This window comes from Lolium perenne, chromosome 7 (assembly GCF_019359855.2).
Source record: "Lolium perenne isolate Kyuss_39 chromosome 7, Kyuss_2.0, whole genome shotgun sequence".
In the NCBI taxonomy this organism is placed as follows: domain Eukaryota; kingdom Viridiplantae; phylum Streptophyta; class Magnoliopsida; order Poales; family Poaceae; genus Lolium; species Lolium perenne.
This window is the reverse complement of record NC_067250.2, coordinates 229,334,252-229,358,873: the sequence shown is the minus strand read 5'-3', so window position 1 is coordinate 229,358,873 and position 24,622 is coordinate 229,334,252. Positions and strand designations below refer to the sequence as shown.

The 24,622-nt window shown below is 41.8% G+C and overlaps 1 protein-coding gene across 1 annotated transcript; it reads left to right on the top strand.

The window, feature by feature from the left end:
• The first annotated feature begins 550 nt into the window (after positions 1 to 550).
• On the top strand, positions 551 to 4,490 carry LOC127313884 (receptor-like protein kinase HERK 1). Its single transcript, XM_051344365.2, has 2 exons — positions 551 to 857; positions 1,819 to 4,490. Exons 1-2 carry the CDS (start codon positions 822 to 824, stop codon positions 4,354 to 4,356), a joined length of 2,574 nt encoding a protein of 857 aa, XP_051200325.1. The 5' UTR covers positions 551 to 821; the 3' UTR covers positions 4,357 to 4,490.
• The last annotated feature ends 20,132 nt before the right edge of the window (positions 4,491 to 24,622 follow it).

Genomic DNA, 24,622 nt, shown 5'->3' with positions numbered 1-24,622 from the left:
CAGGGTACACGATCGCTTCTTGGGAGTGGAGAACAGATAATGGGCAAGCAAGCTAGTCGTGGGCGCACAGCTACCGTGTAAATCACTGTTCCTAATTTTGTAGTGACAGAAGAAAGTAGAAATTCGGTTTGCACCAAAATAACAATACAGTTAGTACCATCTGATTCCAAAATTAGCTTACCAAACCCCAGTGGAGCTGGACGGGTGTGCAATAACGAAAATGCTAGACCTACGGGCAATCTGTTACGGAAATAATGTTACGGGATTAGGTGTATGCTGTTGGTTGGTTATCTTGTTTTAGCACTCCGTGATTTCAGCACCCTTCCTCCTCTAATTTTCCACCACGTCATCCCGTAAGCAAATTTCGTAGCTTGTAGCCCGTAAGTGTAGCATTACTGGTGCAATAATCAGACCGGAGTTTGCGCATAACTAAACAGCCCTAATCTAAACAAGCATCCAACTGCAATCGGCACCGTCCCTCTCAGCTCAGCAGAGCTGCACCTTCCGCTTCTGCTGAATCGAACTTAGCTGTTATTATTCCTTTCTAAGGTGGCAGCAGCTGCACACTCCTCTCCCTCACCTCCTCTTAACTCCTCTCTCTCTCTCTCTAAGCTTAGCGTTTGCTTGCTCCGAAACTCCTCCAAGAAAAAAAGCCCCTTTTGTTCTCTCCCATTCCCCTGCCGGCTCCAGACCGTGGGTTCCGTCTGTTCTTGAGGTGGTTCCGAGAGCACTCGGAGCCCAGCGAGCTGCCCGCTCGCCGTCTTCCGAGCGGTTGGGCGGCGGAGACGCGTCGTCGATCTTGGCCGGATCTCGGGCGGCGAATGCCCGCCGTGGGCAGCTCCGGCGGACCAGCAGAGGTGAGTTTCTCGGATCCAGCTTCTTGTGCTCGCACAAGCTTTACTGTTCTTGAAACTGTGCATCCTGGGCCGGCCTCTTTGATTTCTGCTGCGGTTTTTCTTCCTCTCTGGATTAATAACGGGGACGGTTTTACCATTCTCTAGATTTCTTTTCTCTTTCGTTTTGCTTTCGTTCGAAGCTAGCTGCGCCCTTGACCTCAGAAATAGAACGAGACGGGATGGAATGGGATGTGTTTGATTGATGTGCAATCTCGTAGCTGTAGCAGGTGAAAAGGAATATGAGATCGAAAAGAAACTCTGAATATTCATGTATTCCTCATTGTTTTCCAGTATAATAAATAAGGAATAATCATACTCCTCCCAGTCGCCCATTTGCCAACCTCAACCAGGCGCGGTGGTCTGGCCCATACCTCCTCCCAGCTCCCACGCCGTCAATCTTTCCAACCGCCGCCGCCTAGCTAGTAGTTCGCCTCAACAACACCATCCGAGCTCTCCTCCCCTTCCTAGCCGCCATCTGCTGCATTGGGGGCGGACGGGAGATCTCGCCAGGGCTGATTCCTCTTGTTGGTAAGGAAAGCCCCAGCTTTGCTTGGATACCTCTAGTCGGTCAAGATCTTTCCCTTGCTGCGAGCAATCAAATCCAGTTCCTACTTTCTTGGATGAACTCCCCAAATCCAATACATTCACATAGTGTGAGCATAACGTCCATTATTGGGGGGTTCGGTCTGCTGGCTGATTGCTTCAGTGGGGATCCTGTGGTGTGATCAAATGGGCTAGGACTAGTTCAGTTCATCCATCTACTGGTGCTCTTCTGCTTGTCAAATGATCTTGCCTTATAGCTTTACTAATTCCTGCATGTTTCCAGATCCAGACTCTTGCTCATGGTATCCAATGTTATTACTTATTAGCTCAGGAGTAATTGCACATCCATCTCAAACATTTTGCACATTTTTGTAACCAGGTCAACATCATGATGGGGAGAAGGAAGATGCAAGTCGCAACCTTGGCGATTTTATGTTTATGGTCATCTGCTGGAATCTGCAAAGCGCAGACAGCGGAATTCAAGCCTGCCGACAGCTACCTCGTTGACTGCGGGGCTGCTAAGGGCACGACGGTCGGCGGGAGGAACTTCGCTGCCGATGGGGCAGCTCCGGTGACAGTGGACACCTCGCAAGACATCCTTGCTGGAACATCGGCCAATGGGGTGTCCTCGTTTGACAATTCAGCGCTTTACCAGACTGCCCGCATCTTCACGGCCCCTTCATCCTATACCTTCCCCATCCAGAAGCAGGGGCGGCATTTTGTTCGTCTCTACTTCTTCCCCTTCATCTACCAGAGCTATGACCTCGCCACCGCCAAGTTCACCGTGTCGACCCAAGATGTGCTCCTGCTTAGTGACTTTCAGCAGCCGGACAAGACCGCACCACTGTTCAAGGAATACTCTTTGAACATCACCCATGACAAGCTTGTTATTTCCTTCAAGCCATCAAACGGAATCGCATTCATCAACGCAATTGAAGTGATTTCCGTCCCAGATGATCTCATAGCCGATGTTGCCCAAATGGTCAACCCCGTGCAGCAGTACAGTGGTTTGTCTACACAGTCACTGGAGACGGTGTATCGTGTAAACATGGGTGGTCCGAAGGTCAGTCCGAACAATGATACCCTCTCGAGGAATTGGCAGAATGATCAAAAGTACATACTGAACCCCAGTGTCACCAAAACAGTTGTATATGGTAAGAGTATCAACTACAAGAATGGCGGAGCAACTTCACTGACTGCACCAGATATTGTCTACGGTACAGCTACAGAATTGGCAGCTTCAAACACGTCAAACGCACTGTTCAACATGACATGGCAGTTTGATGTGGATGCAGGCTTCAGCTATTTGATAAGATTTCACTTCTGTGATGTAGTCAGTAAGGCACTGAACCAGCTCTACTTCAATGCATATGTGGGAGGCTTCTATGCACAGCATGATCTTGATCTCTCAGAGCAGTCGATGAATCAATTGGCTACTGCTATCTATGTTGATGTGGTTCTTTCATCTAATGATGCATCTAGCAAGCTCAGCATCAGCATTGGTCCATCTACCTTGAACAATGCACTCCCTGATGGGATTCTGAATGGCCTTGAGGTTATGAAGATGGGCAGTGGCTCAGGTTCTGCTTTTACTGTTGGATCTTCTGGGGGACACAAAAATTTGGGCGTTATTATTGGCGGAGCCCTTGCGGTTATTGGACTTGTGATAATTATTCTTGTTCTGATACTGCTTTGCCGGAGGAAAAAGACTGATGACAAGCAGCACTCGAAGACTTGGATGCCTTTCTCTATTAATGGGCTGACATCTCTCAGTACAGGAAGTAGAACTTCTTATGGTACTACACTCACATCAGGTATGAATGGAGGAAGCTATGGATATCGCTTCGCCTTCAATGTGCTCCAAGAAGCAACAAACAGTTTTGATGAGAACTGGGTGATTGGAGTTGGAGGTTTTGGAAAAGTCTACAAGGGCACTTTAAGGGATGACACAAAGGTTGCAGTGAAGCGAGGAAACCCCAAGTCTCAACAAGGTCTCAATGAGTTCAGGACAGAGATTGAACTCCTTTCCCGTTTGCGTCACCGGCATTTGGTGTCTCTAATTGGGTACTGTGACGAAAGGAATGAGATGATCTTGGTCTACGAGTATATGGAGAACGGGACCGTCAAGAGCCACCTGTATGGTTCAGAAAACCCATCGCTGAACTGGAAGCAGCGTTTGGAGATCTGCATCGGAGCGGCAAGGGGGTTGCATTATCTTCATACTGGTTCTGCAAAGGCCATTATCCACCGTGATGTTAAGTCTGCAAACATCTTGCTTGATGAGAATCTCCTTGCGAAGGTCGCGGACTTTGGGCTTTCAAAGACTGGGCCTGAGCTGGATCAAACTCATGTCAGCACTGCAGTGAAGGGTAGCTTTGGGTATCTCGATCCAGAATATTTTCGAAGGCAGCAGCTGACTGAGAAGTCAGATGTGTATTCCTTCGGCGTTGTCATGCTGGAGGTGCTTTGCGCAAGGCCGGTGATTGACCCTTCGCTGCCGAGGGAAATGGTGAATTTGGCAGAGTGGGGAATGAAGTGGCAGAAGAGAGGAGAGCTGCATCAGATCATCGACCAGAAGCTCTCTGGTGCGATCAGGCCAGATTCTCTAAGGAAGTTTGGTGAAACAGTCGAGAAGTGCCTGGCTGACTACGGTGTGGAGCGACCATCGATGGGAGACGTCCTCTGGAACTTGGAGTATGTCCTGCAGCTCCAGGATGTAGATTCTTCAACCGTGTCAGATGTAAACAGCATGAACCGGATCGTTGACCTCTCGTCGCAAGTTCAGCATGTGGGCGCACTTGATAGCATCAGTGTGACGATGGCGGAAGGCGGAGCTTCGCATGAGCCCGATCACGACCTCTCGGATGTGTCGATGAGCAGGGTTTTCTCTCAGCTAATCAAAGCTGAGGGAAGGTAAAGTGCACCAGATGATCTGTAGGGTACCGGTAGATGTGAGCAAGCCTGGAATTTTTTTCTTGTTGAAGTTTACTTGAGATGTCATGTGTAATTGGTTGTTCCACCCATTATAAATGTACTGAACTATGGTTTCAATTCCTGATGGCCTTACCTCACTATGGGCACACACTTTAGTAGATGTAGATATCTTCTTGTATGGAATCTATTCAGATCTGGCAATATTTATGTGCTAGTGCTCTCACCAAATGCTGGATTCTAGGCTGTCTCTGGCTGTAGGTGTTCTTGATGCTCAAACACTTTTGAAGTTTTTCTTTGCTGGTACTGCTCCACTCTTCTCTCTCATGGTAGAATAAGCCGTGATGCTGGGTGATAGTCAACGTGCACACCATGCCGCTGTTCACCATTTCTATCGGGATGTTTTTTTTTAGATCCCTCGGGATGAATTATGAATCATAGTTTATCGTCCGGCTCTCTGCAATGAGACAACAAAAATATTTTAAATTATGCTTGGGAAACTTTTGTCGATCGGAAATTTTGTACAAGGAATTACATAAGAATGGTCGGTTCCATATATAATCATACTTTGGGAAAAATAGTGTTGCACTTGAAAGTATGGTGAATTAAACCTTTTCATTTCATAATTTATTATTTATTTTTTACATTTGGGCCTACATTTATATTTTGCACAGGGTCCCTGAATTCTCAGGTACGGCCCAATTTATGATGTATCCTGATTCCTGAAGATCACGATGAAGACTTGGGCCATCATCCTCCATATCCAGCGGGTCATATATTTGATTTTTCAATGCTCAAATTTGTTTTTTTTATTTTTCAGAAGCGGGGCATCTATTTTTTCCAAAGCGGCTACCTTAACTTTCACTAGTTACGTGAAACTTAATGCATCCGTTGGAACAGATTACAAAATAGTCAAAGTTCGTATGCTTCTCGTGTGATTCTTGTGGAGAGGAAGGACACAACCAATTGAGTTTGTGTGGATTTTAGAGAACTTAATGGTCAGACAATCAAAAATAAGTTTCTGTCATAGAGGAATTGCTGGATGGGTTACATTGTTCAGAATTCTTTACATAGCTTGACCTCAGATGTAGTTATCACCATATAAGGATGCCTCCTCATGATATTCACAAAAATAACATTCAAAATATATTTTGGTCACTTTGAATACTTGGTAATGCCATAGTGGGGTAAGGCATATACATGTATCAAGATTGTGTTTCTTTCCACTTTTGAAAAACATCTTAGAAAGGTGATTTTAGTTCTCTTATAGATGATATCCATGTACACTAAAGATTTGAAAAGTCATTTAGACAATCTTACTGTCACACTAGAATTTACTCATGCAACATTCTTTATTAGCTAAAATGAGTAAATACATGAAAACAAAACTATGTATATACATTTGAATATATTACCGTTGGTATACAGCTATGGCGCATGATCGAAAGTACAACAAGCATATGCATGAATCGAGATTGTGTTTCTTTCCATTTATATCCTTCCGATATCCATATAAACACCTATCGTCATTCCCTCGTCGCCCATAATATCTCCACACACGCACACATATCCAACAAAACTGGTATATCTTTAGCAGGCTCATCTGATGGTGAAGGGTAGGTCAACCGCGGGAAGACGGAAAATCGAGATCAAGCGCATCACGAATATTGTGAGTCGGCGAGTATGTTTCGCTAAGCGTCGTGCTGGCCTGTTCAAGATGGCTAGTGATCTCTCCATCCTTTGCGGTGCAGAGATCGCTATTGTTGTGTTCTCCCCATCGGGTGGTAAGGCATTCTCATTTGGTCACCCCTCTGTCGACTCTGTCCTCAACCGCTTCTCCTGGGGTGATAACAATCCAACTATGGCGGGAAGGAGACAAGATGGTGAAGGTGCAGCGGTTGTAGCGCGTGAGTTAAGCCAACAACATATCGATTTGCAACATCAACTTGCGGTTCTGAAAGACAAAGAAAAGATGTTACAGGAAAAGGCCCATAGCCAAAAAGGGGAAAGAGTAATGAACTTGCTGAACAACGAATTTGAAGAGATATGCCTAGAAGAACTAGAGGAGTTTCAGAGGAATCTCTTGTCGGTACAAACGATGCTGAAGGAGAGGGCCAATGAAATTTTGGATGAAGCTGCAATGCACGACCACATGATGTTGCTGCAATAAGGCTTGTCCATGGGTGACAAATCACATGATAACCTAAGGAGCCTTCTGTCGACCATACTTCATACAGTTCAAATGGACCTAGGATCCCTGGGAGATTTTTCAAGTGATGATTATTAATTATGGAAATACTTTATCGTCAAAGATCACATATGGATGGACACACACTCTAAATTATCTTGAATATTTCAGCATTTAGATGTTTGAACTCAAGTCAGTAGTGTTTGTTACTATTTTAATCATCCATTAAGTTTGTTATGTTTAGATCAAAAATTTCTTATGTACGATGAATTTTGCTATCCCGGAATACTATTATGATGTTTTATTCCTCATGGAGTAGATTGTTGGTTCATGGAAATTTCTTCATGGATGTTATTTTTATGTCGTCTTTTACTTATTTTATATTTTTCTCAATGAATTACTTGTAGTTTAATGTCATATGTAATATAATGAATATGTTACCACACATATAAAAAACACGTTTATTTGCATTTATTTATTTTTGATCTCTATATAAACACATATATTCATCAAGCAGGCACACCTAGCAGGAACATGTTGCTTTCCAGTTATATATTACCGATCTCTATATAAGCACCTATTGGGCCGGGGATACCCCATTTCGGGGAAAAAATATAAATACCTATTGTTAATCCCTCGTCGTCCATAATATCTGCATAGACATATAGCCAACAAACTAGTATATCTTTAACAACCTGATGGTGTAGGTAAGTTGGCGATGGGAGGATGGAAAATCGAGATCCAGCACATCATGGAAATCGCGAGTCGGCAATTATGGTTCTATGTGCGTCTTGCGAGCCTTTTAAAGACGGCTAGTGATATCTTATTTTGTCTTGTGGAGATCTCTATTGTTGTGTTTTCCGAGATGATGCTTATATGAAAGGGTAATATGGACTCTATAGTCATATAAGGTGGTAAGACTTTCTCATTTGGTCATTCCTTAACCGACTCTATCGTCATATTGCTTCTCCCGAGATGATGCTTATATGGAAGGGTAATATGGACTTGTATGCTTGCTCGTTGATATGTGTTGGTGTTGGTGTTGGTATTCATAAAATGTGGCATATGTTGGTATTCATACCCCGCAACATATGAACTACATAGTACTTTTCATGCAACTATAGGTTGAGTTCCAATTCCATATTATGGATATCAAAGGGAGAAAAAGTAACCCCTAATAAGTAATTTTAAAGGTTAAACTATTCTTTTATGTTGTGGTACGTGGTACGTAAGCACGCCTTATCCTACATAAGTTGTGTATGCTTGCACAAGTATAGTTGTTCCTTATAATTTTCCTGAATGTCCCAGGCATCCCCAAATACATCATAGGTAATAGACCAACATTGCACCTAAACATGAATGAATAAATCCCAGAAATCTCATTATCACCATCTACCATGATGCATCCCGTCCTCCGGTCTTCACCGCATCGCGTCATCGCCAACATGGTACGCTAAGGTGAATCTTCTCTTTTACGCGTGCCTACAATTGTCTCTCATGAATGGTATGCTACTTCATCCTCCGTCTATGACCATGATAGAAATACATCGCCAAGCACGAAGGAAGAGGATGATGCCACAGATGCTCGAGACTGAAGGCCGAGGTCACATAGATATGTAACAGGAGACCGAAGAAACTGCAGGCAGAACTACACCGAAGTCTCCGACCTCGTAGACTCACACCGGAGTCCCCGCCCCACGAAGATCTAGACTGGCGGAGTCTCCGACCTACATACATAGGAGTCTCCGGACTAAATGAGACGCCTGTTACAAGTCAATTCGAGCCAAGGCCCATGTACCAACTTGTATGCCTAAACTATCCCTCATTAGATAGAGTTGATTGATATGAAACTCGGCTTAGGCCTCCACCATCCCTAGTGGATTAGGGAAAACCCCTCCTCTCTTAAACTTCAATCTTAGAGTTGTATCAAGATACTCCTTATATGATTTATCTTTCACACTTGTGATTCTACCGCCGGTCTCTCACATGGATTTGATCCCCGCCCTTTCCAATTTCGCCCAAATTTTTTTTCCAAAAAATACCCTAAAAAATAGCTCGAATTTGAATCTAACAATTTGTTGAGTTTTTTATGGTTGATCCATATATCTGATGTTTCTAGTGCTGATCTACTACTTTCCAAATTTTCTGGTCTAATTCCGTCAATTTCTTGAGAAATATGAGGAATTTTGATCCTCTTTTCGTGTTCCTATTCATACGCGTAAAGGACAAATCGTAGTCAACGCTCTTCTTCCAGACCCGCGTGATACTCCTCACCGCATCGCGGCCCGCCGCCAGGCCCCACCTCAGCTTCTGCAGGGAGACCCTATACCCGGGTGGTCCTACATGCCACCTAGGTCGGCCCCTAGCACACATCGCACACCCGAGGCGAGAGTGCTGGGCCGGCAAAATATTCTCTCCCTTCATTTTCCTTCCGATGTTCCATTTATGTTTTTGCTAAAATTTGAACAATTTTTGGATTTTATAAAAAAATGAATCTACACTTTTTAAAAAATTAGAACAAATTTTGAATCTAAACATTTATTCAAATTGCAATAATTTTCGAGTTTGAAATATTTTGAACGAATTTCGGATCTGAACATTTTTCAAATTTGATTTTTTTTGAAATCTAGACTTTTCTCAAAATTTGAATTTTTTTCGAAATTGAACAAATTTCGAAGTTGAACAAATTTCGAGTTTGCACAAATTTTGAATTTTAATATTTTGAATAGTTTTTGAATTTCAACAAATTTTGATTTTGAACAATTTAAAATCTTAATATTTTTCGAGTTTCGTTCAGTTTTTGATCTGACCGGTTTCAAGTTTGAATATTTTAGAATTTTAACATTTTTTTAACCATAACAAATTTTGAATGTAAAACAGAAAAACCAACAGAAAAAAGGAAAGAAAAAAAAAGATAACAGAAAACGAAAGGGGCAAAATCCCCGAAAATGCGAATTGGGTCCGGCCCATATAGAGTGTGCGGTGCTGGGTATACACCGATCTGGTCGGTGTATAGGAATTGCCCTATACACCGAGATGGGCTTGGCTCGTTAGGTTGAACGGAACGCACGCAGTAATCTGAGATGGGCTTGGCTCATCTAGTATCGGAAATGCACGCCCTGAACCCTATCATCTGAAAAAAAAAAACAAAAAAAAATGCTATCGGCAGCGTAGGCATGTTCGTCTTGTATACTCGTTCTGTATGAACGAAAGCATGCTTTTGAAAAAAGTTCAGATTCGAAAAATTGCTCAGATTTTGCGTAGATTTGAAATTTGCTTAGACTAAACTTTTTCTCAGATTTGAAATTTGCTCAGACTCTAAATTTGTTTAGGTTTAAAATTTGCTCAGATTTAAAATTAGCTCAAATTTGAAATTTGCTCAAATTTAAAATTTGTTTAAAAACAGAAGAAAGGAACAGAAAAATAAAAACCCGAAAAAACAAAAGGAAACCAAAATGAAACAGACAAAACCAAGGAAAAACAAAAAAAGAAATCGACCGAAATCTTCTAGAAGGTTCACAAAACCGGAGAAAACCACATCCCCGCGCTGACGGGCCACGGCCCAAATCGTCCCGGAGGGCGGGGCGTCCCCCCCCCCCCCCCCCCCACCCTAACGGGCGATAGATAGGTTTTGTCGCTTCCGCCTCGTACCGCCGCGCGCAGCACCCTCTCCGCTTGGCCCACTCTGCGCCGCCCGCCAACAACCTCGCAGTTGCAGCGCTCTAGTCCAACCGCGCCCATTCCCCTCTGCTCGGCCACGCGCCGCACGCCCTGCCCGGCGACAACAACTCGCCTCGACAGCGCACCTCCACACACCACCACCAGCCTCAGCTTCCGCTCTGACCGGCAGAGACCTTCGCCGGGCTCACCTCTGAGCGCGCACAACACCACCCGCCACCACACCAGCACAGCTCCGGCCGTCGCGCGCACCAGCCCAAGCCGCTCAAGCCTCAACCAAACCCACGCGCGCAGCCCACACACAGACGTGCCCGCTCCACGCCGACCACCACGCGTCTCCGCCACTAATACACAGTAGGGATTTAGGGGCACTTTGCCCTGGGGCATTTTTCAAAGTGCCCCTAAATACCCCCCTTTAGAGGCACTTTGGCCAAAATATCTCTAATGCCCTACCTATTGGGGCAGTTTTGATAAGTGCCCCAATTAGTATATACCTATTGGGCAGTTTGGAGAAATGTCCCAATTGGTATATACCTATTGGGGCAGTTTGGAGGAGTGCCCCAAATACTAATACCTATTGGGGCAGTTTAGAGGAGTGCCCTAATTGGCATATACCTATTGGGGCAGTTTGGAGGAGTGCCCCAATTGGTATATACCTATTGGGGCAGTTTGACAAGTGCCCCAAATTATGTAGATGAAAACAACAAGAAATTCAATTTATGATTGCCTACACTGTCACACAGAAACAACATGCATAAACAACAAGAAAACATCAAATTATGTCGAAACTACAGAAACAACAGGCATAAACATCTGGTAATAAAAACAGATAATTCAAACGCTTAAATTCCTACAAACTATCACACAGAACTTCAAAGACAAACTAGGTGATAATTCAAACTACTTGATAATTTAGAACAAGTTTAATGTAGAACATTGATACGTCTCCGACGTATCGATAATTTCTTATGTTCCATGCCACATTATTGATGTTATCTACATGTTTTATGCACACTTTATGTCATATTCGTGCATTTTCTGGAACTAACCTATTAACAAGATGCCGAAGTGCGATTCTGTTTTCTGCTGTTTTTGGTTTCAGAAATCCTAGTAAGGAAATATTCTCGGAATTGGACGAAATCAAAGCCCAGGGGCCTATTTTTCCACGAAGCTTCCAGAAGTCCGAAGACGAAACGAAGAGGGGCCACGAGGCAGCCAGAGCATAGGGCGGCGCGGCCCCTGCCCTGGCCGCGCGGCCCTATGGTCTGGGCCCCTCGCGCCGCCTCTTGACCTACCCTTCCGCCTACTTAAAGCCTCCATGACGAAACCCCCAGTACCGAGAGCCACGATACGGAAAACCTTCCAGAGACGCCGCCAACGCCGATCCCATCTCGGGGGATCCAGGAGATCGCCTCCGGCACCCTGCCGGAGAGGGGAATCATCTCCCGGAGGACTCTACGCCGCCATGGTCGCCTCCGGTGTGATGTGTGAGTAGTCTACCCCTGGACTATGGGTCCATAGCAGTAGCTAGATGGTTGTCTTCTCCCCATTGTGCTATCATTGTCGGATCTTGTGAGCTGCCTAACATGATCAAGATCATCTATCTGTAATTCTATATGTTGCGTTTGTTGGGATCCGATGAATAGAGAATACTTGTTATGTTGATTATCAAAGTTATATCTACGTGTTGTTTATGATCTTGCATGCTCTCCGTTGCTAGTAGATGCTCTGGCCAAGTAGATGCTTGTAACTCCAAGAGGGAGTACTTATGCTCGATAGTGGGTTCATGCCTGCATTGACACCTGGACGGATGAGAAAGTTCTAAGGTTGTGTTGTGCTGTTGCCACTAGGGATAAAACATTGATGCTATGTCTAAGGATGTAGTTGTTGATTACATTACGCACCATACTTAATGCAATTGTCTGTTGCTTTGCAACTTAATACTGGAGGGGGTTCGGATGATAACCTGAAGGTGGACTTTTTAGGCATAGATGCAGTTGGATGGCGGTCTATGTACTTTGTCGTAATGCCCAATTAAATCTCACTATACTCATCATGATATGTATGTGCATGGTCATGCTCTCTTTATTTGTCAATTGCCCAACTGTAATTTGTTCACCCAACATGCTGTTTGTCTTATGGGAGAGACACCTCTAGTGAACTGTGGACCCCGGTCCAATTCTCTTTCTTGAAATACAATCTACTTTGCAATACTTGTTCTACTGTTTTCTGCAAACAATCATCTTCCACACAATACGGTTAATCCTTTGTTACAGCAAGCCGGTGAGATTGACAACCTCACTGTTTCGTTGGGGCAAAGTACTTTGGTTGTGTTGTGCAGGTTCCACGTTGGCGCCGGAATCCCTGGTGTTGCACCGCACTACATCCCGCCGCCATCAACCTTCGACGTGCTTCTTGACTCCTACTGGTTCGATAAACCTTGGTTTCTTACTGAGGGAAACTTGCTGCTGTACGCATCACACCTTCCACTTGGGGTTCCCAACGAGCGTGTGCTTTACGCGTCATCAAGCTAAATTTCTGGCGCCGTTGCCGGGGAGATCAAGACACGCTGCAAGGGGAGTCTCCACTTCTCAATCTCTTTACTTTGTTTTTGTCTTGCTTAGTTTTATTTACTACTTTGTTTGCTGCACTAAATCAAAATACAAAAAAAATTAGTTACTTGTTTTACTTTACTTAATATCATGCATGTTTTTATTTCACTAGTTTGGCATAATGGACAAGAATGAGCTTCTATTTCTATTTCCTGATTTAAAACATGGATTGTTTGATGCGAAAATTAAAAAACCTATGGAATCTTATTTGCAGGCTGGTAGTAATATTAGTATGAACGCTTTGAACACCATTGTTGATAATAATATAGAAAGTTCTAAGCTTGGGGAAGCTGGTTTTCATGATCTTTTTATTCCCCCAAGCATTGAGGAGAAAATTTACTTTGATGATACTTTGCCTCCTATTTATGATAATGATATTGGACTTTTAGTACCGTCTGTTATGGAGGATAAATTTGATTATGATTACAATATGCCTCCTATATTTGATGATGAGAATAATAATGATAGCTACTTTGTTGAATTTGCTCCCACTACAACTAATAAAATTGATTATGCCTATGTGGAGAGTAATAATTTTATGCATGAGACTCATGATAAGAATGCTTTATGTGATAGTTATATTGTTGAGTTTGCTCATGATGCTACTGAAAGTTATTATGAGAGAGGAAAATATGGTTGTAGAAATTTTCATGTTACTAAAACACCTCTCTATGTGCTGAAATTTTTGAAACTACACTTGTTTTATCTTCCTGATCTTGTCACTTTGCTTTTCATGAATTTATTTGTGTACAAGATTCCTTTTCATAGGAAGCATGTTAGGCTTAAATTTGTGTTGAATTTGCCTCTTGATACTCTCTTTTGCTTCAAATACTATTTCTTGCGAGTGCATCATTAAAACTGCTGAGCCCATCTTAATGGCTATAAAGAAAGAACTTCTTGGGAGATAACCCATGAGTTTTTACCTACAGTACTTTGTTTTTATTTTGTGTCTTGGAAGTTGTTTACTACTGTAGCAACCTCTCCTTATCTTAGTTTTGTGTTTTGTTGTGCCAAGTTAAGCCGTTGATAGAAAACTAAGTACTAGATTTGGATTACTGCGCAGTTCCAGATTTCTTTGCTGTCACGAATCTGGGTCTACCTCCCTGTAGGTAGCTCAGAAAATTAAGCCAATTTACGTGCATGATCCTCAGATATGTACGCAACTTTCATTCAATTTGAGCATTTTCATTTGAGCAAGTCTGGTGGCATTTTAAAATTCGTCAATACGAACTGTTCTGTTTTGACAAATTCTGCCTTTTATTTCGCATTGCCTCTTTTGCTATGTTGGATGAATTTCTTTGATCCACTAATGTCCAGTAGCATTATGCAATGTCCAGAAGTGTTAAGAATGATTGTGTCACCTCTGAATATGTTAATTTTTATTGTGCACTAACCCTCTAATGAGTTGTTTCGAGTTTGGTGTGGAGGAAGTTTTCAAGGATCAAGAGAGGAGTATGATGCAACATGATCAAGGAGAGTGAAAGCTCTAAGCTTGGGGATGCCCCGGTGGTTCACCCATGCATATATTAAGAAGACTCAAGCGTCTAAGCTTGGGGATACCCAAGGCATCCCCTTCTTCATCGACAACATTATCAGGTTCCTCCCCTGAAACTATATTTTTATTCCATCACATCTTATGTGCTTTTTCTTGGAGCGTCGGTTTGTTTTTGTTTTTTGTTTTGTTTGAATAAAATGGATCCTAGCATTCACTTTATGGGAGAGAGACACGCTCCGCTGTAGCATATGGACAAGTATGTCCTTGGTTTCTACTCATAGTATTCATGGCGAAGTTTCTCCTTCGTTAAATTGTTATATGGTTGGAATTGGAAAATGATACATGTAGTAATTGCTATAAATGTCTTGGGTAATGTGATACTTGGCAATTGTTGTGCTCATGATTAAGCTCTTGCATCATATGCTTTGCACCCATTAATGAAGAAATACATAGAGCATGCTAAAATTTGGTTTGCATATTTGGTTTCTCTAAGGTCTAGATAATTTCTAGTATTGAGTTTGAACAACAAGGAAGATGGTGTAGAGTCTTATAATGTTTTCAATATGTCTTTTATGTGAGTTTTGCTGCACCGGTTCATCCTTGTGTTTGTTTCAAATAAGCCTTGCTAGCCTAAACCTTGTATCGAGAGGGAATACTTCTCATGCATCCAAAATACTTGAGCCAACCACTATGCCATTTGTGTCCACCATACCTACCTACTACATGGTATTTTCCGCCATTCCAAAGTAAATTGCTTGAGTGCTACCTTTAAAATTTCATCATTCACCTTTGCAATATATAGCTCATGGGACAAATAGCTTAAAAACTATTGTGGTATTGAATATGTAATTATGCACTTTATCTCTTATTAAGTTGCTTGTTGTGCGATAACCATGTTCACTGGGACGCCATCAACTATTCATTGTTGAATTTCATGTGAGTTGCTATGCATGTCCGTCTTGTCTGAAGTAAGAGAGATCTACCACCTTATGGTTAAGCATGCATAATGTTAGAGAAGAACATTGGGCCGCTAACTAAAGCCATGATCCATGGTGGAAGTTTCCGTTATGGACATATATCCTCAATCTCAAATGAGAAAATTATTAATTGTTGTTACATGCTTATGCATAAAAGAGGAGTCCATTATCTGTTGTCTATGTTGTCCCGGTATGGATGTCTAAGTTGAAGAATAATCAATAGCGAGAAATCCAATGCGAGCTTTCTCCTTAGACCTTTGTACAGGCGGCATAGAGGTACCCCTTTGTGACACTTGGTAAAAACATGTGCATTGTGATGATCCGGTAGTCCAAGCTAATTAGGACAAGGTGCGGGCACTATTAGTACACTATGCATGAGGCTTGCAACTTATAAGATATAATTTACATGATGCATATGCTTTATTACTACCGTTGACAAAATTGTTTCATGTTTTCAAAATCAAAGCTCTAGCACAAATATAGCAATCGATGCTTTTCCTCTATGGAGGACAATTCTTCTACTTTCAATGTTGAGTCAGTTCACCTATTTCTCTCCACCTCAAGAAGCAAACACTTGTGTGAACTGTGCATTGATTCCTACATACTTGCTTATTGCACTTATTATATTACTCTATGTTGACAATATCCATGAGATATACATGTTACAAGTTGAAAGCAACCGCTGAAACTTAATCTTCTTTTGTGTTGCTTCAATGCCTTTACTTTGAATTATTGCTTTATGAGTTAACTCTTATGCAAGACTTATTGATGCTTGTCTTGAAGTGCTATTCATGAAAAGTCTTTGCTTTATGATTCACTTGTTTACTCATGTCATATACATTGTTTTGATCGCTGCATTCACTACATATGCTTTACAAATAGTATGATCAAGATTATGATGGCATGTCACTCTGCAAATTATCTCGTGTTATCGTTTTACTCGCTCGGGACGAGCGTAACTAAGCTTGGGGATGCTGATACGTCTCCGACGTATCGATAATTTCTTATGTTCCATGCCACATTATTGATGTTATCTACATGTTTTATGCACACTTTATGTCATATTCGTGCATTTTACGGAACTAACCTATTAACAAGATGCCGAAGTGCCGATTCTTTGTTTCTGCTGTATTTGGTTTCAGAAATCCTAGTAAGGAAATATTCTCGGAATTGGACGAAATCAAAGCCCAAGGGCCTATTTTTCCACGAAGCTTCCAGAAGTCCGAAGACGAAACGAAGAGGGGCCACGAGGCAGCCAGAGCATAGGGCGGCGCGGCCCCTGCCCTGGCCGCGCGGCCCTATGGTCTGGGCCCCTCGCGCCGCCTCTTGACCTACCCTTCCGCCTACTTAAAGCCTCCGTGACGAAACCCCCGCACCGAGAGCCATGATACGGAAAACCTTCCGTAGACGCCGCCAACGCCGATCCCATCTCGGGGGATCCAGAGATCGCCTCCGGCACCTGCCGGAGAGGGGAATCATCTCCCGGAGGACTCTACGCCGCCATGGTCGCCTCCGGTGTGATGTGTGAGTAGTCTACCCCTGGACTATGGGTCCATAGCAGTAGCTAGATGGTTGTCTTCTCCCCATTGTGCTATCATTGTCGGATCTTGTGAGCTGCCTAACATGATCAAGATCATCTATCTGTAATTCTATATGTTGCGTTTGTTGGGATCCGATGAATAGAGAATACTTGTTATGTTGATTATCAAAGTTATATCTACGTGTTGTTTATGATCTTGCATGCTCTCCGTTGCTAGTAGATGCTCTGGCCAAGTAGATGCTTGTAACTCCAAGAGGGAGTACTTATGCTCGATAGTGGGTTCATGCCTGCATTGACACCGGGACAAGGATGTGAGAAAGTTCTAAGGTTGTGTTGTCTGTTGCCACTAGGGATAAAACATTGATGCTATGTCCAAGGATGTAGTGGTTGATTACATTACGCGCCATACATAATGCACTTGACTGTTGCTGTGCAACTTAATACTGGAGGGGGTTCGGATGATAACCTGAAGGTGGACTTTTTAGGCATAGATGCAGTTGGATGGCGGTCTATGTACTTTGTCGTAATGCCCAATTAAATCTCACTATACTCATCATGATATGTATGTGCATGGTCATGCTCTCTTTATTTGTCAATTGCCCAACTGTAATTTGTTCACCCAACATGCTGTTTGTCTTATGGGAGAGACACCTCTAGTGAACTGTGGACCCCGGTCCAATTCTCTTTACTGAAATACAATCTACTGCAATACTTGTTCTACTGTTTTCTGCAAACAATCATCTTCCACCTAAGACGGTTAATCCTTTGTGACAGCAAGCCGGTGAGATTGACAACCTCACTGTGTCGTGGGGGCCAAGTACTTTGGTGGGGTTGTGCTGGGTCCACGTTGGCGCCGGAATCCCTGGTGTTGCGCCGCACTACATCCCGCCGCCATCAACCTTCGACGTGCTTCTTGACTCCTACTGGTTCGATAAACCTTGGTTTCTTACTGAGGGAAACTTGCTGCTGTACGCATCACACCTTCCACTTGGGGTTCCCAATGAGCGTGTGCTTTACGCGTCATCAAACATTCCGCTACAACATTCCAAACTATTTGATAATCTGAACTAGCTAGTTGCCTCCACTAGTTGATGATCTCAACAAAGTTGAGACCTATGTACTCCTGCATTGTATATATCTTGATCAAAACAGTTGAATCAACTCCAATGTGAGCAGCAGAAGCAAAGTCTGTCCAACCATGTTGAAAGGATACATGTCCAAGGTCCCATTCAATTTTGTAGATGCAGTCAATAAAATCTTCTTCTTCTCCTTCTAGGGGTTGTCCATTCTTTGAAAGTTGTGCTTTTCCAAAAACTGGGTACCTGTAGCCATCCACAACCTCACTAGGCATGTACTGACATAAGAGTAACGAATAATTTGTCAGCATCTAATTATTGCATTCAAATGCATGAAAACATGAGAATAATTAGTTAGTAGCAGAAACCAAACAAGACAAACTTACCAAGACTTCAAATTCCTGATTGTCTTCATCCATCTTGTGCACCCAAAAATTCTTCTGATCTTTTAGTTCATAGAATTCATGTTCGGTGACATAAACATCTTTGTAGATTCCAAAAATAATTGCAGCCATCTCCTGCTCAGTAACTGAATTGATGTCTGTGAATACAGTTCTGTACAGGATGCTTCTTATGGAACTAGGCATATCTCCAACCACTGTAGAAATAGGTGTCATACAAGTTCAGTAACATAGAGGAATGGCTACAGGAGCAGCAGTACTAAATTTAAAACCATGAAGTGGAGCAAGAATATACCTGTTCCTTCAACTACATCTTTCACAATATTGTTCTTGTAAACAGTAACATTGAATAAGTTGGACAGTCCATCAACAGTATCTTCATTGTATTCGAAATGCACAACATCTCCCACTTCTATATCATAAGCCCTAATTAAAGATTTCCAGTAAGGACCACAAATGTATGTCCTCAACCTATCCTTTCTTAGGAACAAATCATATTTGCGGAAATTGGGTGTCCTGGCAACTAGCCAATTCTTCGTGAACTTGTTCAGCAAGGTACATTCTGTAGGTAAACAAATAGCGTTCAGTTATAAATAATATGATTGGCTACTGTATCACAATGAATGTAAACCACATACATTATCCTGTTTCAACATGTCTAGTAATTCATTAAATTCTTACCACACCATGTAGGAATCCAGGAAGGACGACAACATTGAAACTTGTTGTTTTCCTCTCTGCAAGGCCACAATTTTCAGAAGGTTTCTCACAGCCAACACAAGTAATTTCGTCCATCACCTACAAACAATATAATTTGAGAGATTCAGGAGATGATGTAAAAAAATTACAATGTTTGTTTAGCCAGGTAATTAATTTATGCATGGACATGTCTTTACTCCAATCGGATTGCATAGCCGGATTACAATGATTGTCATAGCTAGAGGGTAATCCTTGCCCTTTTCTCTTTCCATCACATAGCTAGTGGTAAATTCAATTTATAATTTTCATTACAAGGTTGGTTTATCCAGGTAACTAATTTATGCATGGACACAGGGTGAGAGATTCAGGAAGAAACAACTAACCGTCAAACAGCAGATTGATTTGGATAGGATTAACTGCTAGAACTTTTGGTTCTGCACAGGTTGGATCGAACAATTAATTGAAGCAGGCAAGGTACCAGTAATTGAGAACAAGGAGAGGATGAACAATTAATAGTTTAATCAGAAATCTTAAACCGCAGAAAACATAAAACTCACCGTCAAATAGCAGATTGATTTGGAGAGGGTGAACTGCTAGACCTTTAGGTTCCGCACATGTTGGATCGAACAATTAATAGAAATCAAATTAGGAAAAAGAGATATCGAAGAACAAAAGAACTTTGATCGGAATAAAGGGGTGGGACGTACAGTTGAGGAAGAACTGTGTTTGCCTGTGATTGAAAGATAGGGGTGGGAATATAGGGGTGGGACGAACGGTTTCCCTCCTGTTATTGCACCCACGATCGATCCCACTTCCCCATGTTCCCACGTTGCTTTTAAGGCCCAGGCAAGTAAAACACTTAACTTCCGGCCTAGTGGGCTTGTTCTGTTTTTCCCAAGGCTCATGGAAGTATATATTACTTTGCCAGAAATGAACAATTAAAATCACTGAAAAATTAACTGGCAGTAGGAAAAATGCAGGACCAAAACTAACTGGCAGTAGGAAAAATTAACTGGCAGTAGGAAAGAGTGAATCATAAAGTTGCAATTTATATTGGTTTAAAACTATATGATTTGGAACTTCAAATGCATATCAAAATGTTGACTACATACCATTGTTCTGACTACAGGCTAGCTCAGAACAATTATGGTATGCTAGTCATAAAACAATCAGTGCAATCAGTGCAACAATTGCGGAAGATGCACATACATAATTTCAACCAGTCATAATAATTCGGCGCAGCCATATAGTGAATCATAAATTTGCAATTCAAAATTATTTAAAACCATATGATTTAGAACTTCAAATGTACAAAAAATGTTGACTACATGCCTTTGTTCTGACTATAGGTTAGTTCAGAACAATTATGACATGCTAGTCATTTTTTAAACATACATAAAAAACAATCAGCGCAAGAAATGCACAATTGCGGACGAAGTGCACAATTATAACAAAGTAGGCATCAGTTAAACACAACACAACATTCATGCACGTTGTATCGTCTTAAATACATGACAACATTCACACATACATAATTCCAACCAGTCATAATAGTCTAACAAAAAATCAAAGCAAACATTATTAAGTTAAACCATAACTAGTAATACTTAGTGATCCTAAGTAATCCATCACTCCATCTGAAGCTTCATCATAGTGATCCTAAGCCAGGCTCCAAATTTATCCCTTTTCTTCATGGGAAGCAGCCCCCTCTCGTCGTCGAATGTGAACATCCAAATGTCTCCCTCCTTCAAGTTGAATCCTTTCACAACTCTTGGCCATCCTTCTGTCATCTTGGCCATTCCAGTTGCATGAAGGTACATAAAGCAATACTTATCGACAGATGATCCTAAGCATCCTTCATTGCAGTTCACCACCACACCAACAACTTCTGCCTTAAAAGGAACACCACGCCTCGTAGCATTGTGCTTCATGAGGAACTTCATCAACTATGATTTTGTATACACTTGTGAAAATTCCTGCATTTCCAGTCAAAAGTTGTTATCAGGAAGATGAACTATGGTAATAGCAAACATGATAGAAGAGTGAAAGATCCATGTGATATGGTAACTAAAAACATGAAATATAATCAAGCATAAGTACAAGAAATTTACTGACCATTTCTCCATCTGATTTGACCATACTCTTGGTGAGTCTGCACACATATCTCTTCACAAATGGTTTTTGGTAGCCATCAAAGTATTCTTTCTCAGGTTGGTTTGCCAACTCCTCAACATACCTTGTCAGTTGCGTCGTTTGGTGATAGTTCATTTCTACCTCATTGCCGAAGATGCAGTGCCTATCAAATGACTCCTCACCTTTACAGCCAGGTCCTACATTCCAACATAATCTCGTGTTAGCATCAAGCTTAGTTAAAATTTCTATGAACCAAAGGTACACAGTAATCTAACCTCTTACTGTTATCTTTTTCTTCTCATCATCGCTGCCATCATTGTAGTCACCAGGGATGTAGTCGTAGTCATCATCAGAGATGTAATCGTCTTCCTCATCTGCTGGTATGTAGTCATCCTCCTCGTCATCTTCCTCATGTGCTGGTATGTAGTCATCATCATCGGAAAAGATGTACTCATCCTCCTCTTGGTCATGAGCAGGGACTTTGTCATTCTTCATGTACGCAACACTTCTGTATTACCAATGCTAATAGCTTCATCTACCTCATCCCTGCATTTAACAAGCAATTGTTTGAAATGCAAACACACCAAGCAATTGTTTTAATTGCAAACACCAAATCAAGAATTTTTTTGAACTTTTTGAGACTGAACCACATCAAGCAACTGTTTGATTTGCAAACACCAAATCAAGCTAGCACAAAATATCTACAATATTAAATCCACAATCATAAGTACAATAAGTTGTATTATGATACAAAATTGTCTTTCTCTATGTTTGGCGCATCACTTGTTGTTTGAAACTGAACCTAAAACCAGTAACACTAACATGCTTTGATGTGGTAGTAACAATGTAATCACTTGACAGTAACTAAGCAGCACTAACTCATAAATTAATGTCTCTATTTTAATTACCTGTCTCTGTATCATCTCCCAGGCGCTTCTTCTTGTATTTGTTATCTTCTCCCAGGCGCTTCTCATTGTCTCTGTTATCTTCTAACATGCTCTTCTCCTTGTCTCTGTTATCTTCTCCCAGGCGCTTCTCATTGTCTCGGTTATCTTTCAACAGGGGCTTCTCCTTGTGGCTGCTGTCCTTCTCTGTTGACTAGAGAAAGCAATGTAGGAAAAAAAATCAGGCCATATAAAATACTAACCAAAACTGTCCTTCTCAACATAGCCCTACTCTGGTACACAAATATTTTTTGGATTGGACATCAATTATGAGACTTGCAGTTAAGGCAGGCACACAAAAATGAATTACCTGACGGTTAGTTACTCGGCCGGGTCTGATGCGCTCGTCAATGTCAACTTTGTTTGAAGGGAAGAGCTGTTAAACAAAGATTTACAGTAAGGTACACCAACTATGAGAATTGCAGCTAATGATTGACAATTAGGCAGCCAAAGCATTGCATTAAATAGCACGAGCTGATCAAAATGGTGCAGCATCATTTTGTCTAAACCAAAACCACGTGCCACTGTAAATCATCATTAGATAGATGACAGTAGCCAATCAAGCATATTATACTTCAAGACAAGAAGCACAATAAGGGAAAACTTAATTAAGCAAGCACCACATCCTCTAAATTATCAACATAGAATGCCTAGACTACTTTGGTTGGAAACCATCAGACAAATATGCAAGCTATGTATTATAGGTTTTGCCTATACAACAGATTTCAGGATCAAAAGGGACATCAGTGGCAATTAATCAAGACCACCTACTGCAAACCAGCCATTCACCTAAATCTCAACTGGTACTATCTAGGTAAAATTGCAATCAGCAGATAGGAACACAGTCATATATATAGCATATGAGTATGCAAGTATACAAAGTGACAGAAATAATTTGGAACTTTTCAGGAACAAATTGAGTAAAATTGAGTATGCAAGCATTGAAAGGAATATATGCCTATTCATATCAGCAACATCAAGCTGCTACTGCAGTTCATACTGGTTAGAAGCAATTAGAGAGCATACTGTCAGTAATAGCATGCTTGTACTGCAGTTCATCATTAGATAGAAGGCCAAGTCAGTACATAAGTTAACAACACCAGGCCAAGTCATTGCACAAGTTAAATGAATTACCTGAAGGTTAATTCCTCGGTTGGGCGTGATGCGCTCGCCAACGTCAACTATGTGGGAAGGGAAGTGAACAACTGATCCAGGATAGATCAGTTCCCCAGCATGTAGAGGTCGTACATCGACGACATGGTCATCTTGGTCGTACATGACGATGCGCTCACCTCGGCCCATAGGACCATCGAGCCCTTGTGCTTGGCCTTCTTACGGCTGTTGACGAACGTGGTGTAGGTAACACACCACCTCGTGTCCACCATGACCCCTGTTTCTCCCTGCCTTGAAAAAAGAAATAAAAATCAAAGAAACGTAGACCAGTTCTGGAGAGATGGGAAGGAAGATGGGGAGATGGGATGGAAGATGGGATGCTAACCTGGATCCGTCGTTGTTGGTCTTCTCTTAGATCCGGCGTTGATGGTCTTCACTGAGGTGGGAAACCCTAACGAAGGGAGGAAGACAACGAACTGCAAGTGAAAGGATGTGCTGCCGTGATTTTTATATATTTGGACCTTTTACGAAATAACCCAAGATATTTTTAAGTTGAACAAAATAGCCCCTCCACGTCAGTCATTTTTACAAAAAAACACCCTCGGTGTCTATTTTTTTCAGTTTTATTTATCATGCAAATATGAGCAGGCCAAGTACTTACCAATCGTTTTTTGCAATTTGAAAAAGCTTTAGAATAATGCAATGGACAAAATATTGCAAGTACTTACCCAGGTAGATGTGATGAACAACACATCTCCATGGGTAGTTCATACATCTTGTAAAAATACCTAGAGATATAACCAGGTATATAACCAGGCATCCCTTTGCATCTACGTGGGCAGCAAACATGTGCAGCAATCATTTTTGCAATTTGAAAAAGCTTTAGAATAATGCAATGGACAAAATATTGCAAGTACTTACCCAGGTAGATGTGATGAACAACACATCTGCATGGGTAGTTTTTGCAATTTTTTGAAAACCCAAATATCAACTAGTGATTGATAATAAACTTTACATAAACCAAAACATTACATGAACCAGTACAAGCACATTAAAAAATAATAATACCAGTCTCCTTGCAAGCAGCATTGATAACAGAAATAAACATCAACCTAGAACAACAGTATTACGAGATAAACAACAACCTACAACAACAACAGTCTTACTACCTAATCCATAACAACCTAATCCGTAACATGGCCGATGAATGTCTTCAATCGTCAATCTTCTCCAGAAAGAGGTGAATGCTTGATGACGCGTGAAGCACACGTCCGTTGGGAACTCCAAGAGGAAGGTGTGATGCGTACAGCAGCAAGTTTCCCTCAGTAAGAAACCAAGGTTATCGAACCAGTAGGAGATGAAGGCCACATGAAGGTTGTTGGTGAAAGAGTGTAGT